Source organism: Nuphar pumila, chromosome 3 (genome assembly GCF_984573655.1).
Source record: "Nuphar pumila chromosome 3, dmNupPumi1.hap1.1, whole genome shotgun sequence".
In the NCBI taxonomy this organism is placed as follows: Eukaryota; Viridiplantae; Streptophyta; class Magnoliopsida; order Nymphaeales; family Nymphaeaceae; genus Nuphar; species Nuphar pumila.
The window spans coordinates 98007162-98022255 of record NC_143251.1 but is presented as its reverse complement, the minus strand read 5'-3'; the positions used below and the strand labels follow the sequence as shown (position 1 = coordinate 98022255).

Genomic DNA, 15094 nt, shown 5'->3' with positions numbered 1-15094 from the left:
TGTGCAATATCTTTAAGGGAATGCATATTCTTAAGGTATTCCCATGTCTTATCGGCATGATCAAATTTGGCAAGACTTGAGCATTTTTTAATGTCAACGCTATTGATAAGCCATGACATTATCTTCGCATGAGATATTCTTCATTCTTTCCATTTCTTCTTGTATGAGACAATAGCCTTGATTTTCTCTTCTTCCGATAGAGGAACCTCTTTATCTCCCTCCTTTTTAGTAAGAGATAGTTTAAGTTCCGAATCAGAACCATCCACAATCCCCCACAGGCCTTTTCCCCATATATGGTGCTTCATGATTGAAGCCCATGTTACATAGTTCGTATCGCTTAGTTTCATAGGCATGATGATGACTTTATCATTGTCATCCATTGATTACAAGGAGAGAAAGAATAGAGATAGAAGAAAAACAAGGAGAATGAAAAAGAAAGAAGAAAAAACAACACAACAAGATGTGAAATCTTCTCCAATGAAGTGATAAAACACTTCTCTTCAAGTGGTGAACACTTTTGCAAACAGGCATGGAAATTGAGGCAGCTTTTCCTCAAGATTTAGTACTTCCGCGGCTCTGAAACCATGAAATAAAATGGGGATCTTCGAAACACGAGCTTAGATTCACAAGGGCAAGTGTCAAGAATGACACTAAAGCATAACCCTTAAAAAGGGTATAACTGAAAACAAAATAAAAATAAAAATGTATTCTTTATTGATATGAAAAACCAATTGCTTAAGAAGCATTGAAATAAAATACAAGAGGGGCTGCACCCCTTTATATACACAGCTGAAAGAGGACTCAATAGAGCTGTTGGACACAGTCCAACAGCTCTATTAAGAGTCAGTCCAACAACTCTATTGCTAGTCAAGTCGGGACAGGACTTGACTAGCAACAGTCATTCTAGTTCAAACTGAACTAGATGACATAAAGACAAAAAATAAAAATAAAGGAAAAAAATTACAGAAAAGAAAGAAATGAAAAATATATTTATATATATAATAATATAATATTATTATATATATATGTACAGTTTTACATTTTAACACTGTTTGGCTGTTTTCTGGCCACCAATTGGTCAGAATGATACCATTAATGCCGGATGGTTCCATCCAGGCCGTTTTCCTGCCAATCGATGGCCGAAAACAGTCAAAGAGTTTTTACTTTCTAAAACTGCTTTTGTGGCCGTTTTCTGGCCATAAATCTGCTGGAAAGGGGCCACCCCCCTTTTCTGGCTACCTTCTCTCTCTCTCTCTATATATATATATACAATCCCTGTTGTATATAATGTGTATTAATATGTATATACATATAATGTAATAAAAAATATATAATGTACATATATAATATATATAAACTATCTATATTAGATATATAATATACATCTACATAATATCTATATTATATATATTTGAAAGAAAGATATTTTATATATATTATATATGTACATTATATATTTTCTATTACATTATATGTAGTATATACATATTAATACACATTATATACAACAGGGATCATATATATATATATATATATATATATATATATCTTTTGAATTAGGCTGCTTGTATTTGCTTGCGAGCCCAGGCCGTATTTGGCCTGCTAGGACATAGGCTCGGTTTGGACTAGGCCATACTCCAAAAGATCGGCCCTAACATGGCCCAACCAAACTAGGGAGTGTGGACCCCGGGCCTCTGAGCCTGGTGCCCATTCCTACCTGTTTGCAGCCCTACTCTCTAATTGAAAGAGGGCTGTCATTGACTTGAAAAGGATCAGCCTCAAAAGTTAAATGCTATTAAGTTTTTGTACAAAAATCAAGAAAAAGCATAAAACTTGGTTAACAAATTGTCATCCAAACAAGAAAACCTGGTTTTTAAAGTTTACCAAAGCTAATTTACAAAACCAAATTTTAGGAAAACCAAGTTTTTGAATGTCATCCAAATGCTCCCTTATACTTGTTAACCTTTGTACATGTTATGATACTAGCCTTTTCTGTGTACCACTGCTGATTCTTGTGACACTTTTGTAATTTGACTCTACTAAGATGCTGAGTACTAACTTGTGTGCCTTTTATTCTAGTCTAAATAATATGCTGTTTGGTGAATAACATGTTCTATCTTTTGCTGTTTGGTTATTATGGTTGTATCCTTTCTGCTTGATTATTGTAGCAGTTTGATTCTTTTGCTTTCTAACATATCATTATTCAGGTTTTGTAATCTCTGGGCGCAGGATCCTTACTAATGCACACGTTGTATCAGATCATACATTTGTCCTTGTCAGAAAGCATGGGTCTCCTACAAAGTATCGGGCAGAAGTGCAAGCTGTTGGACACGAGTGTGATCTTGCCCTTCTTGTTGTTGAAAGCGAAGAATTTTGGGAAGGGATGCACTTTCTGGAGCTTGGTGACATACCATTTTTGCAAGAAGCTGTGGCCGTTGTTGGTTATCCTCAGGGTGAGACTTCTAGTTTTAAACATGCACCCTTGAATAATTGCAAGATGTATAAGAAATGCTAATTTATCCTAACAAGTTTATGTTATATTCCATTATAGCTTGTTTAAGGACTTTGTATTTCATCGTGTTTTCTTATTTGTGTGCATGTGGGACTTTGTGTTTGCTTACATGTATAATCCTTAATAATTTGGTCAATAATTTCAGCGTAAGAAGTGTTGAAATTTTCATACACTACTCAAGGAAGAAAATTAAGTACTTGTGGCATCGATATCTATTCGACTTTTGTGGTAGACTATGCCTTTTTAAGTAATATCAAGTTCTTAAATCCATAGTTACTAAACATTGTAGGAACCGCAAAAATGACTAGGCAAGACAGTGGAGTTGAAATAAAATTTCAGATTTTCATCCTTAACATGTAAAATGTCGCATCTAATAAAAACTAGAGAGAATACAAAATCTTTAATTAAGTGCACTCTAATGCTGCATCTAAAAGAATTCCTTTCAATTCATCTTGTTGATAATAGTATTGCGAATAGTTTACCATTGCAAAATTTCTACAATATGCCCATATTGGCAGCAATTATGGCAACTAAGAACTTATTTTGTTTGTTTGCTCAAGGACTTAATGTCCACTTCAGCAATCTAGTTGCATTCCTTAACTAGGTTAGCTTACTTGACATTTGAAGCAGTTGTCATTTGTCAAAGCAATTGACCAACAATGGCTTACTCATTGTCTAAGGGTGCAAACTGGTTTGCATTCTGTGTAACTTCTCGTTATTCACAAACTACATCTAAAGTGCATGCCATCTATATCTGTAAACCATGGAGACCTTGATCTTACTTCAAATAAACCTCAAGTTTGTTTAATTCTTATAATTAGGAAGAACAAAGGTGTTGATATCCTTAGCTTGCTGGTTTCCATAGGCCTAGATACATCAATATCATATAGCATGGCAGAATTGTGTCCTTGATTCTCCATGTAAACCTCAGGTTTGGGTCACTATCTTCTCCATTTTTATCCTTAGTTAGCCCATTCCCATGACACATGATGCATCAGTTTTATATAGCAAGGCTTGGATAAGATACCTTGCCATATTTACCAAGTTTTAAGGGGAAAACCATTTAGTAGGAAATAGGAGTAATCAAGATGATTAATAATTGCAGGTGGAGACAATATCTCGGTGACAAAAGGTGTTGTCTCTAGAGTTGAACCAACACAATATGTCCATGGTGCTACCCAACTGATGGCAATACAAATAGATGCAGCCATTAACCCAGGTAATAGTGGAGGTCCTGCAATCATGGGTGACAAGGTAGCAGGTGTTGCTTTTCAAAATCTTTCAGGTGCTGAAAATATTGGGTGAGTATCTATAAGTAGTTTCTCCTTTCTTCTCTCCCTCTATATGCTAGCTCATCTTAGAATGCCTCTATGCAATTTAATTTGGTACTGTATTTGTTTAATGGCATGTTACTATGTTTTGTCATGCTTCACATTCTTGATATAGGCAACAATGCTAACTTTTGAACCACTAAAAGATCTAGTTATGGCTTGTGGTAAAATTTTCTTTTTTTGTTTATTCTTGAGTGGAGAAAAATTAAATTTGAAATCAAGGTTTCTTGCCTATGATTTAACAGAGAGCCTTTAGTGCCAGTGTTATCAACTTATCAGTATCACACAATATGATATGCTATATTGTACTATTGTCCTAAGGGCCAATATGCTACCTACTAATGTATTGGTTAACCATGTTTTGTTGGGTCATGGTAACCTGTTTCGTAAGATATAGATGTGTATCATACTGTAAAGTACGATACAATTTGTATTGTATGAGTTGGCATCTTTTCCTTTTTTACTTTTTTGGCAGCTAAAAAAGTGGTGATTGACAGCTTTTAGGGCACTTTTTAAGGCAAAAGGGGTCATTTTAACCCTCTGTTCACTTCCTAAACTCAATTTGGACTTCTTCCCTTGTGTTTTTGGATCAAATTACCCTAAAAGGTTAGAGATTTTCTCAAATTGAACCCTAGTACCCTTTTTGTTTTGCCCTTACTAACCTACCTTTTCCCCCTTTAAACCTCAAAATGAAGCCTTAGGAGGTCAGTTGAGGGTTTTGCGCAAGATCCTTCAACATTAAAGTTAGGAGAGTTGTCCTAAAGTGCTAAACTATGGGTAAGACCCTTTGTTAGTATTTTGATGGCAGCAACTTTGAAAATTGAAAACTGCTGATGCAATTTACATTGGTATCACTTTCTGTTACCACTCATCTGTTGGGTGCAACTCAGTGACTCCTGTATCATAACCCAACATGACTGTTCAAATCCCTAGTCTCTGCTGAACTGGATCAGGTTGTCTCCTGCATCTTTGAATGAATTGACTTAGGAAGCAGCTTGATTTGGGGTAATTCGGGATCCTGAAATGGAAACCTTGGACCAGTCTTTTCTGATGGTCTCTGGTGATGAATAAGTGCAATTACATAGTTTTCTTTCTTTTCCTTCATCAGGTAACATAGATTTATCACATTCTTTTGAACTGGGACATAATTTTTCTACTCATGATTTTGAGGCAAGAAATGGAGATCTGGCATGAGTCAGGTCCAGTTGCATCAGCTTGTCATTCATTATATTGTAATACATGCTTTCTAAGTTCTGTTGTATATTATTTCTTTTCCTTGTTTGATTTTTCTTTTCTTTTTAGGTATATAATTCCAGTACCCATAATAAAGCATTTTATAAATGGTGTGGAGGAAAGTGGAAAATATACTGGATTTTGTTCTCTGGGTGTGTCATGCCAGCCTACAGAAAATGTGCAACTGAGAGAAGACTTCCATATGCAACCTGAGATGACTGGAGTGCTCATTAGCAAAATAAATCCTCTTTCAGATGCATATCAGGTGCTCAGGAAAGATGATATTATTCTGTCATTTGATGGAATTCCTATAGCAAATGATGGAACCGGTACACGTTCTAGCTGTTTTTTCTCCTATTATTTTGATTGTCATTCATTCATTTGATTCTATGTTGGTATCATTGCAGTTCCTTTTCGGAACAGAGAGCGGATAACCTTTGATCATATGGTCTCTATGAAAAAGCCCAATGAAACAGCTCAACTCAAAGTTTTACGAGATGGTGTAGAGTATGAACTGACTGTTACCCTTGGACCTGTGAGTAGGATTTCTGTCCAATACAATTTCTTCTTAGAATGTCATTTACTCTATGTCACATAGGTGCAGGTCCGGATGCGGGTATGGGTGCAGATGCGGTGATGCTGCACTTTAAAAAAACTTGGGTGCGGGGCTGCGGGGAGGGTATATATATATATATATAATTTTTAACAGTTTTAAGTTAACACTACGTATGTGTGTGCATTTATGTATTTATATATATATATATAAATATAATATAGATAAAACTAGACTTAATTAGGGTTAACTGAATCTACTTTTGGATAGAAATGGACCTCAATGTGGTTGACTTCACCTAACATAAAGGAAGCTGTGTCCAAGTGTCGCACCTGCCTGGGTGCGACACAGGTGCGGTGCCCTGTTAGAAGAGTCCATGTTACATAGCATTTACTTTATCGTGTGAGATTGATGGTGTTCTCTTGTTATGTGATGGAGTGATGATTAAACTAGAATTTGCTACTATGGTTATCAATATCGCAAATATTATGATTGTAAGATGAACTATCACAACAGTCATTTCAGGCATTTAGTTTTTTTTTTCCATATAGGAAAGTGAAAACCACCCAGGAGGTGTAAACCCGGGCACACCCCTTGCCCCCAAGGAGCCACCGGCTTCGGCTTACGCAAGGGGAGTAACGCTCGCAGGAATTGAACCCCGACTGCCCATCAAACAGTCGAGGCCCGTTCCAACTACACTACCCCTTCGGGTCTTATTTCAAGTTTAGTTTACTTCACAAATTCTTGCAAAAAGCATGTGTACTGAATTCATCTTGAGCATGTAGTATCAAAACTATGTGCTAGCTTGTATTTTTTAGATACTCGATTGTCTCTGAGTTGCTATGCGCTTCATTATTATCTAGTTTGTTGGTGACTTCAGTGTCTGGCAAATAGTGGATATGAGTAACTCAAGCAGACTTTCTCAAGTTCTTGTATGTAACTTGGTCATTTTGTATCGTCATTAGAAATATTTGGAGAATTTTCTGGATTCTCTCTGCTGTTAAATGCATTTTGGTTGGACTTTTTTCAATTTAATCAATGATAGCTTTGGTGTTATTTTCAGTTACAACCATTAGTTCCAGTTCACCAATTTGACAGATTGCCCAGTTACTACATTTTTTCTGGCCTAGTTTTTGTTCCTCTCACTCAACCTTATCTTCATGAATATGGAGAAGACTGGTATAACACATCACCTCGTCGATTGTGCGAGCGTGCTCTGCGAGATATGCCAAAGAAAGCTGGCGAGCAGCTTGTCATCCTTTCTCAGGTTATTTTACTTTTCCTTGCCTATGCAATTGGATTCTACTAGTTGGTTTGTACATCTTTGTACACCTTTCTCAGTAGGCCTCTGAATTGCAAAGTATGAGTGCACTTTAGAATTTTTAATTGTCCATTTTAATGGACTATGCTTTTAATCATTCGATGGCTATGCTCTATGCTTCATTTTGCTTTAAACTAGTATAATTGCACTAGTGGACGTAAATAGAAGATTTTTTGTGTTACCTTGTAACTCTACGATTCGGTCTTCTTTCTTCTCTTCAGAAATGTCATAGTAATTCATCTATTTGTTTTTACTTGTTATGCCATTTTAGGTCTTAATGGATGACATTAATGCTGGGTATGAACGGCTAGCTGAATTACAGGTACTCTCTTTCTTTCTCTATATGTGTGTGTGTGTGTGCCAAATAAAAGCACTACATACAAATTGGAACACCAACCAAAATAGATTAATTTTGATAGCCAGGAATAGGGGCTGGTTATTGCAGGGAGTGGAAAGGACTTCGCTGAAAGTGGTCACAATGCCAGGATGAGAAAAATTGATTGATAAAGTGTTTAGGGAATCACTTACTAGAAATTATTGCGATTACAACAATGATTAGACCCCTAACTATGCCAGCATGGAAAATGTAAAGACATGATAACGTTTGATTAAATATGTTGCTACTTGCTACAAAGTCCAAGGAATTGCTGAATTTAACAAAGCAAGCTGCAAACTGAAAATTGCATTGTTTTTGAATTATATGAGAGGGTGCTTCTTGAGTCTAACAGCGTGCTTTCACCATATAGGCTAATGTAGTCAAAAGCCCCGGCTAGGCACCTATTACTCTGCCTAGTCAGTCTAGGCGTAAGTTAATGCCTAGGCTTTGCAATTCCTAGGTGGGTACCTTAAAAGGTACTAAGTTTGCCAACTAGGCACCGACTAAGGCACCTAGTCGGCAACTAAGCTGCCCCCGCCTAGAGACGTGGGCTGTTTAGTTATTTATTATTATTATATATATTCTGTTATTTTTTGTATATATATATAATTATATATGTATGTGTTTGTGTGATTTGTTTTGTGAAATGATGAAAACATGATGATATATATATATATATATATATATATATATATATATATATATATATATATCTGTGTGTGTGTGTGTGTGTTACTTTGTTTATGATGATTTTTTCTATAAAAGACTGCAAGCATGTTTAATATTATGAATTATGTAATATGTTATATATATATATATATATATATATATGTGTGTGTGTGTGTGTGTGTGTGTGTGTGTGTGTGTGTGTGTGTTGTGCTTCTGTGAAATGCTGAAATCATATTTTGTTGATTATGCTGAATATGTGTATATATATATATATCCGTGTTGTGTGAAATGTACAATTATATATATATGTATATTCTGGTTATGTATATTAATATATTTTGTGAAAGCATGTGTAATTTTGTACTTGTGTGTGATGAAAACATCTTATTAGTAAAAGAATTAAACATATTTTTATGTATATTTTGTATACTTTTTTATATTCTTATTGGGATACCAACTAGTCTGACTAGTCTCGCCTAGTCCTCAACTAGTCTTTTTAGGGGTCTACCAACTAGGCACCGCCTAGCGTTTTTGACTACATAGCATATATATTATATTCTTCTATTTGGCTCACATTTTTGTTTCAATCCATGCTTGGATGAATTGATAACACTTCTTCATGCTTCCCTTCCCACCAGATGTGTGTGCTTCTCATAAATTAGATGCTAACTAATGTGTTGTGTTTTAATCCTAACAGAACTCAAGTTTATTTTTTCTTAAAATCAAGAGTTCCTCTTTCCCCTGAGCCACAGGCAGTGCTCAGGGACGAGCCACATGCAGGGAGACTTGCACGTGTTTTATATAAGGGGTATAATTTTGCTAAATCTATTGTACCTACAATCTAGTTGGAATCTCACGATGCAAGTCATTTTGGCTCAGTGTAACCTTGTAATGTGTCAGCATGGTTGATTTAGTGGGGATCAACCCTTGGATTATCTTTTTTCAATGAAAAACCAGTATTATCAGTATTTTTGTTAATGTCTCTCTCTCTCTCTCTATATATATATATACACACACACATTATTAGTGTGTGGGGAAATGAAAACCTACAAAATTTTCGAGGCTCCAAATGCCATTTTTCCCATCCAAAATACATGATCCAAGTGTCGATTTCTAATTCAATCATGATGAACACATTTATGGGGTCCGAATTAAAAAAAAATACTGAAAATCCAATAGCATGTTTCATTTAGCACTGTGCCTATTTGTAGGTTTCCATTTCCCAGTATTTGTGTATATATAATACGTATATATTTATGTTTTTATATTTATGTAAAATGCATTTTTTGTATTTTTTATTTTATTATTTTTTTGGCTTGACCAGAGTTGACTAGCTGTTAGGAGTAGTCTAAATCTAGCGGTTAAACTAGTCTAACGGCTAGTACATGGCCTCCTTTTGTTTATATGTGGGGTTCTCCCTTTGTATTCCATTTCATTCTTTATGCATTTGATTCATTAATAAAATAATATTTTTTTATATTGTGAGTGCATTTCTGTGAGCCCTTAGTGGCATTGTGATTCTACTTCTTTGAGGCTCTCATTACATGAAGCTCTTGATCCTTGAATGTAAAATTTGTGTTGGTGATCCGAGCACTCATGGGCTTACCTTGTACTCGATCATGATTCAAGTGCTGCTCGTGGTCAAGTGTCATGGTGTTCTCCTCATTCCTTTTACCTTCCATCTTATTCTTATCTTTGTCTCTCTTTGATGCATCCTATGAAGGACAAGGAGACCATCACCATCATTCCCATCAAACTCAATGATTCCAACTATATGCTGTGAGTTTCTATTATAAAGCCTCACATATGGGGGAAAGGATTGTGGAGATTAGTGAATGGTTCCAAAAGCGAGCCTAAACTAGTCCTTACCAAGAGTGAAATGAGGAGAAAGTTGCACTTTAAGGAGAAGAGATGAACAAAGTTGTATCCTATTATGAAAAGAAATTGAAAGAATGAAAAATGGGTCACTCAAGAATCATGTCATAGCTATAAATAGCGTGTACATAAAGATTTGCTCAAGTTTGTCAAAATTTGACTATGCTAGTGACATGTAAAATTATTTTCATGATATGTATATGCTCAAAGATATTACACATGACTACAATCTTCAAGACAAAGTTAGAACCATAAGAGAAGGAGATATAAGCATTCGAGAGTACTATAATGCTCTATCTCAACTATCAAATGAGCTATTCTATCAATTTGTAAATGGGTTAAGGCCTAAATTCGAAACTACAAAGCCCGCTTTGGTTCATAAAGGAAACATTCCCACCATAGTCAAAACATTGAAGGAACTAAGCATGGAAGGGAATAGATTAAAAAAGCAAAGTTCCAAGAATGATGATTTAGTCTTGGCGGTAACTAAAATCAAATACTTGTGTATATAAACCATCAAACTTAGGGAAGCAAGGCAATGAGCATGAATGCAAAAAGGAAATGAGTCGAGCCACATTAAACCCTTTTGTCCAAAGAGAAGAAGGATTGAAAGGTAAGAAGAAATGAGGGTTGCATCCATGGGGCCATCCCATGAAGAAAAAAGTGAGACCGATGAAGGGTCAAAATATATTAGATCAACGTCTCTTTCTCAGTTGGTGGAGGGTCTTCAACCACTTCTCAAAGGTTAAGCTTCATCTATATCTAGAATTGCAATATCTACCTAATGCGATCCTGGTATGATTTATTGGATACTTGGATTTGGGGGCATCATTTCACATGATTTCCAATGAGTCATTCTTGTCCAAATGCCACACTAATTCTTTTGATTCTTTTGTCTCCACCGCTAATGGAACTTTTCATAAAATTAAGGGCTTAGGTGATTTAAAAGACTTTCCCAAAGATTTTCAAAGTTTTTGTGTGCCTAATGTTAGAAACTTAGAATAATACCTAACCTTAATTTAAACTTACTTTCTATTTCATAAATTTCGAATCATAAATGAGAAATCTCCTTTTCACCTAATGGTTGTCGGGTGTAGGATCTCCGGTCAGCTGATTGGGCAAGGTCATAGGAGAGAAGATTTGTACTTCATGGATTCACTATGTTTGCCAACAAAATCTTTTTGTAATTATGTTGAAAAGAATGACATATAATTATGGAGTAGGAGATTAGTATATCCAAGCTTATCAAAATTGTATCTCTTCCTTTTTCTTGAAAATGCTTGTAATCAAACAGATTTTTTGTGTAAGGAGTGCATTCTTGGAAAAATGAAAATGTTATCTTTTGGATCTAGTAATTTTGTATCTAAAGAACCATTTGAATTAGTGCATTCAGATGTATGGGGACCGGCTCTCTTTGTATCTAAAGGTGGATTATCTTAGTATGTGATATTTGTTGATGATTTTATTAGACACATTTGGCTATACTTCCTTAGACTCAATAAAAAATGTTCTCTTGTTTCCAAAAATTTCACAACCTAGTCAAAAATGAATTTAGAACTAACATTAAAAATTTTCATTCGGACTTTGGGGGTGAAATTTTATCAAATGAAATTAAAAATTATTTAAATTTAAATAGAATTCTTCACCAAAGATCTTACACTAAAACTCTTCAACAAAATGAGTTAGCGGAAAGAAAACATCATTATATAATCAAAGCATCAAGAACCTTACTACAACAACAAACAACAACAACTACGCCTTCATCCCAAAACAATTGGGGTCAGCGATATGAACCAAAAAAGAAATTCATTTTGGGTCTTCCACATGAATCCTTTTCCTCCAATCAAGAACCTTACTCATTTCCAAAAATGTTCCTAAGGTTGTGTTTGGAAGGATGCATTTGGAGGGATTCAAAGTGAGTTGAGTGAGATACAAATACTGGAATGCAGTGAAAATGTATTTTGAAGGAAAATATCAACTTCTATGATTGTTTGGAAATACCAGTTGTTCCCTCAAAGATTTGACTTGCAACTCCTCCTGATTCCTTGATCGTGTTTGGAGAACAACTTCTTTGTAATATGGATTTGGAGCATGACTTATAATTTATATCCAAAATAAAGTGACAGATTTGGATATCAAAGGTTTGACCAAACATATCCATGTGCACCCGTTTAAATAAGGATGTAAATGGTCTAGGCTTGGTTCTAGCATTCTTAGACCTAAATCTAAGTCTAGACCTGACCAAATCATATGCAAATGTACATATGGTATTGCCTAATTCAGATGTAGATACAGGTAAAAGGACATGAGACACGGCATTTTTGTGCAATTTTCTATTAAAAATAGTATACAAAGGGACACAACATGAGGGCAAGTTGAAGAATCCCTGTGACAGAGATCTGAATCCAATTCCAGTCTGACCTAAGCCTCATGTTCGACTGTTATGTTGGATTTGGTTCTGATATGAGTCCCATGTCTGAATATTATGTTGGATTTGGTTCAGCTATATCCAAACAAAATCTAAAGTATCAGATATGGTTCTGGTCCAAGTCCCATGTGCAACTATTATGTTGGATTTGGTTTACCTAAATGTAGACCCAATATAAAATATTGGATTTGGTTTTGATTCGAGTCCCATGTGCAACTATTATGTTGGATTTGTTTTACCAAGATCCAAACCAAATATAAATTGTTGGATTTGGTTTTGGAGTCCCATGTCCGACTAATGTTGATTTGGTCTGCCTAGATCCAAACCAAATATATATATATATATATATATATATATATATATATATATATATATATATAGAGAGAGAGAGAGAGAGAGAGAGAGAGAGAGAGAGAGAGAGAGAGAGAGAGAGAGAGAGATTTGGCACCTCCTGAATACCTGCCTACATTTACGATCCTCAACCTCCTTCCTCCCAAACAATGTTCATCTTCATTGGGATTTGCAGGATGATTGTAACCACCTTCGATGCCCTTCTGTTTCCTCTGCAACAACCTCCCAAACATAGTCTAAAGGATTTTAGGCTGAAGTCATTCTTACGGTGTTATACTTATTTAGTAGAATGCCTTCATCCTCATTAAACAACATATCACCAATTGAAAAACTTTTTAAAAGTATCTCTTAATTACAAAAGCTTAAGAGTTTTGGCATTTAGGTGTTATGTTCTTTCTGATAGAATTGAAAAGCTTTTTCCAAAAGCTATTCCATGCGCTTTTTTGGGATATGCTGAAAACCAAAATAGATATAGATGTTATGACTTTAGAATGACAAATTATATGTATTTATATATGTGACTTTTCTTGAAAAGGAAAATAAATTTTATAAATTCAAGTCTAAAGAAGATTGTGAGTATTCGTTCCTATTTGATTTATTACATGATTATAATGATTGTGATATGGATAATGATTGTGATGAAATGCCTAATGATAGTTCTTCTCCAATTACAAACAAACATGAATCTTGTCATGAGTTACAAGTGAATGCTTGTCACAACAATGAAAACCATCCATGTGCCCTTGAAAAATATTTCCAAAACTGAGAGTTAGAAGAATTTAGTGTTAGAGGATCCACAAGAGTATCTAATGCACCTAGTCGATTTATTTCATATGAAACATTTAGTTTTAATTATGGAACTTGTCTTATGACCATAACAAACAACAACAACTACGCCTTCATCCCAAAACAATTGGGGTCAGCGATATGAACCAAAAAAGAAATTCATTTTGGGTCTTCCACATGAATCCTTTTCCTCCAATCATTTCTATCCAACGCCATGTCCTCGGTGAGGTTCAAAGCATTCATATCCTTTCCTATCATCTCCATCCAAGTCTTCCTAGGCCTACCCCGACCTCTTTTAACTAATATATTTTCCCATTTCTCCAACCTTCTAACTGGAGCATCATTAGGCCTTCGCCGAATATGTCCAAACCACCGTAAACGATTCTCTCGCATCTTATTTTCAATGGGTGCAACACCTACCTTCTTACGTATCTCTTCGTTCCGAATCTTATCTTTTATTGTATTTCCACACATCCATCTAAGCATCCGCATCTCAGCTACACTCATTTTTTGAATATGATGTCTCTTGGCAGCCCAACATTCCGTACCATATAGTAAAGCGGGTCTAATAGTCGTCCTATAAAACTTTCCCTTCAACCGCAATGGCATTCTACGATCGCACAGCACTCCAGTAGCACTTTTCCATTTCATCCACTCAACCTTTATCCTATGATTTACATCTCCATCAATTTCTCCATACTTTTGAATGATGGATCCCAAATATTTGAAATAATCATTCACCGGTATATCTTGCTCACCAAGCTTCACTACACTCCCATCACTACTTCGTTGCTTACTAAACCGACATTCCATATATTCAGTCTTACTCTTACTCAACTTAAAACCTCTAGCTTCCAATGTCTGTCTCCATAATTCTAACTTAGCATTAACCCCAGCTCTAGACTCATCAATCAAAACAATATCATCAGCAAACAACATACACCACGGTACATTTTCTTGAATTGATCTCGTAAGCTCATCCATCACTATCGCAAATAGGAAAGGGCTTAAAGCAGATCCTTGATGTAACCCAACCGTTATCGGAAAATTGGTTGTCACCCCTCCACAAGTGCGGACATTGGTTACTACTCCTTCATACATATCTTTAATTATACTAATGTACTTGAGAGAAACACCTTTCTTCATCATTGTCCACCAGAGAACGTCCCTAGGTACTCTATCGTATGCCTTCTCTAAATCAATAAAAACCATATGCAAATCTTTGTTCCTCTCTCTATATCTTTCAATAAGTTGTCTAAGAAGATGTATAGCTTCCATAGTTGATCTTCCAGGCATAAAACCAAATTGATTCTCCGATATCATGACAACCTTCCTCAACCTAGACTCAATCACCCTCTCCCAAAGTTTCATAGTATGACTCATGAGTTTTATACCACGATAGTTTGTGCAATCTTGTATATCACCCTTATTCTTATATAAAGGCACCAAAGTACTCTTCCTCCACTCATTAGGCATCTTATTTGTTCGCCAAATCAAGTTAAAAAGATTTGTCAACCATTCTAAACCTTTCTCTCCCAAGCATTTCCAAGCCTCGATAGGTATACCATCTGGGCCAACTGCCCTTCTTGATTTCATTTTCTTCAAAGCCTCTGCAATTTCTTTCTTTTGAATCTTGCGCATGAAGTCACGATTTATCTC

General features: G+C 35.5%; 1 protein-coding gene across 3 annotated transcripts in view; it reads left to right on the top strand.

Moving 5' to 3' along the window:
* The window catches only part of DEG10 (DegP protease 10), a 58999-nt gene that overhangs the window by 30536 nt on the left and 13369 nt on the right, over nucleotides 1–15094 (top strand). For 2 of the 3 annotated variants that reach the window (XM_090001719.1, XM_090001718.1), the window contains exons 2-7: nucleotides 2208–2453; nucleotides 3618–3813; nucleotides 5146–5405; nucleotides 5484–5611; nucleotides 6693–6896; nucleotides 7222–7272. In XM_090001719.1, coding sequence (XP_089857845.1) covers nucleotides 2208–2453; nucleotides 3618–3813; nucleotides 5146–5405; nucleotides 5484–5611; nucleotides 6693–6896; nucleotides 7222–7272 — 1085 coding nt within the window. The remainder of the gene's footprint in view (nucleotides 1–2207; nucleotides 2454–3617; nucleotides 3814–5145; nucleotides 5406–5483; nucleotides 5612–6692; nucleotides 6897–7221; nucleotides 7273–15094) is intronic. The other variant, XM_090001720.1, reaches the window with a different exon arrangement.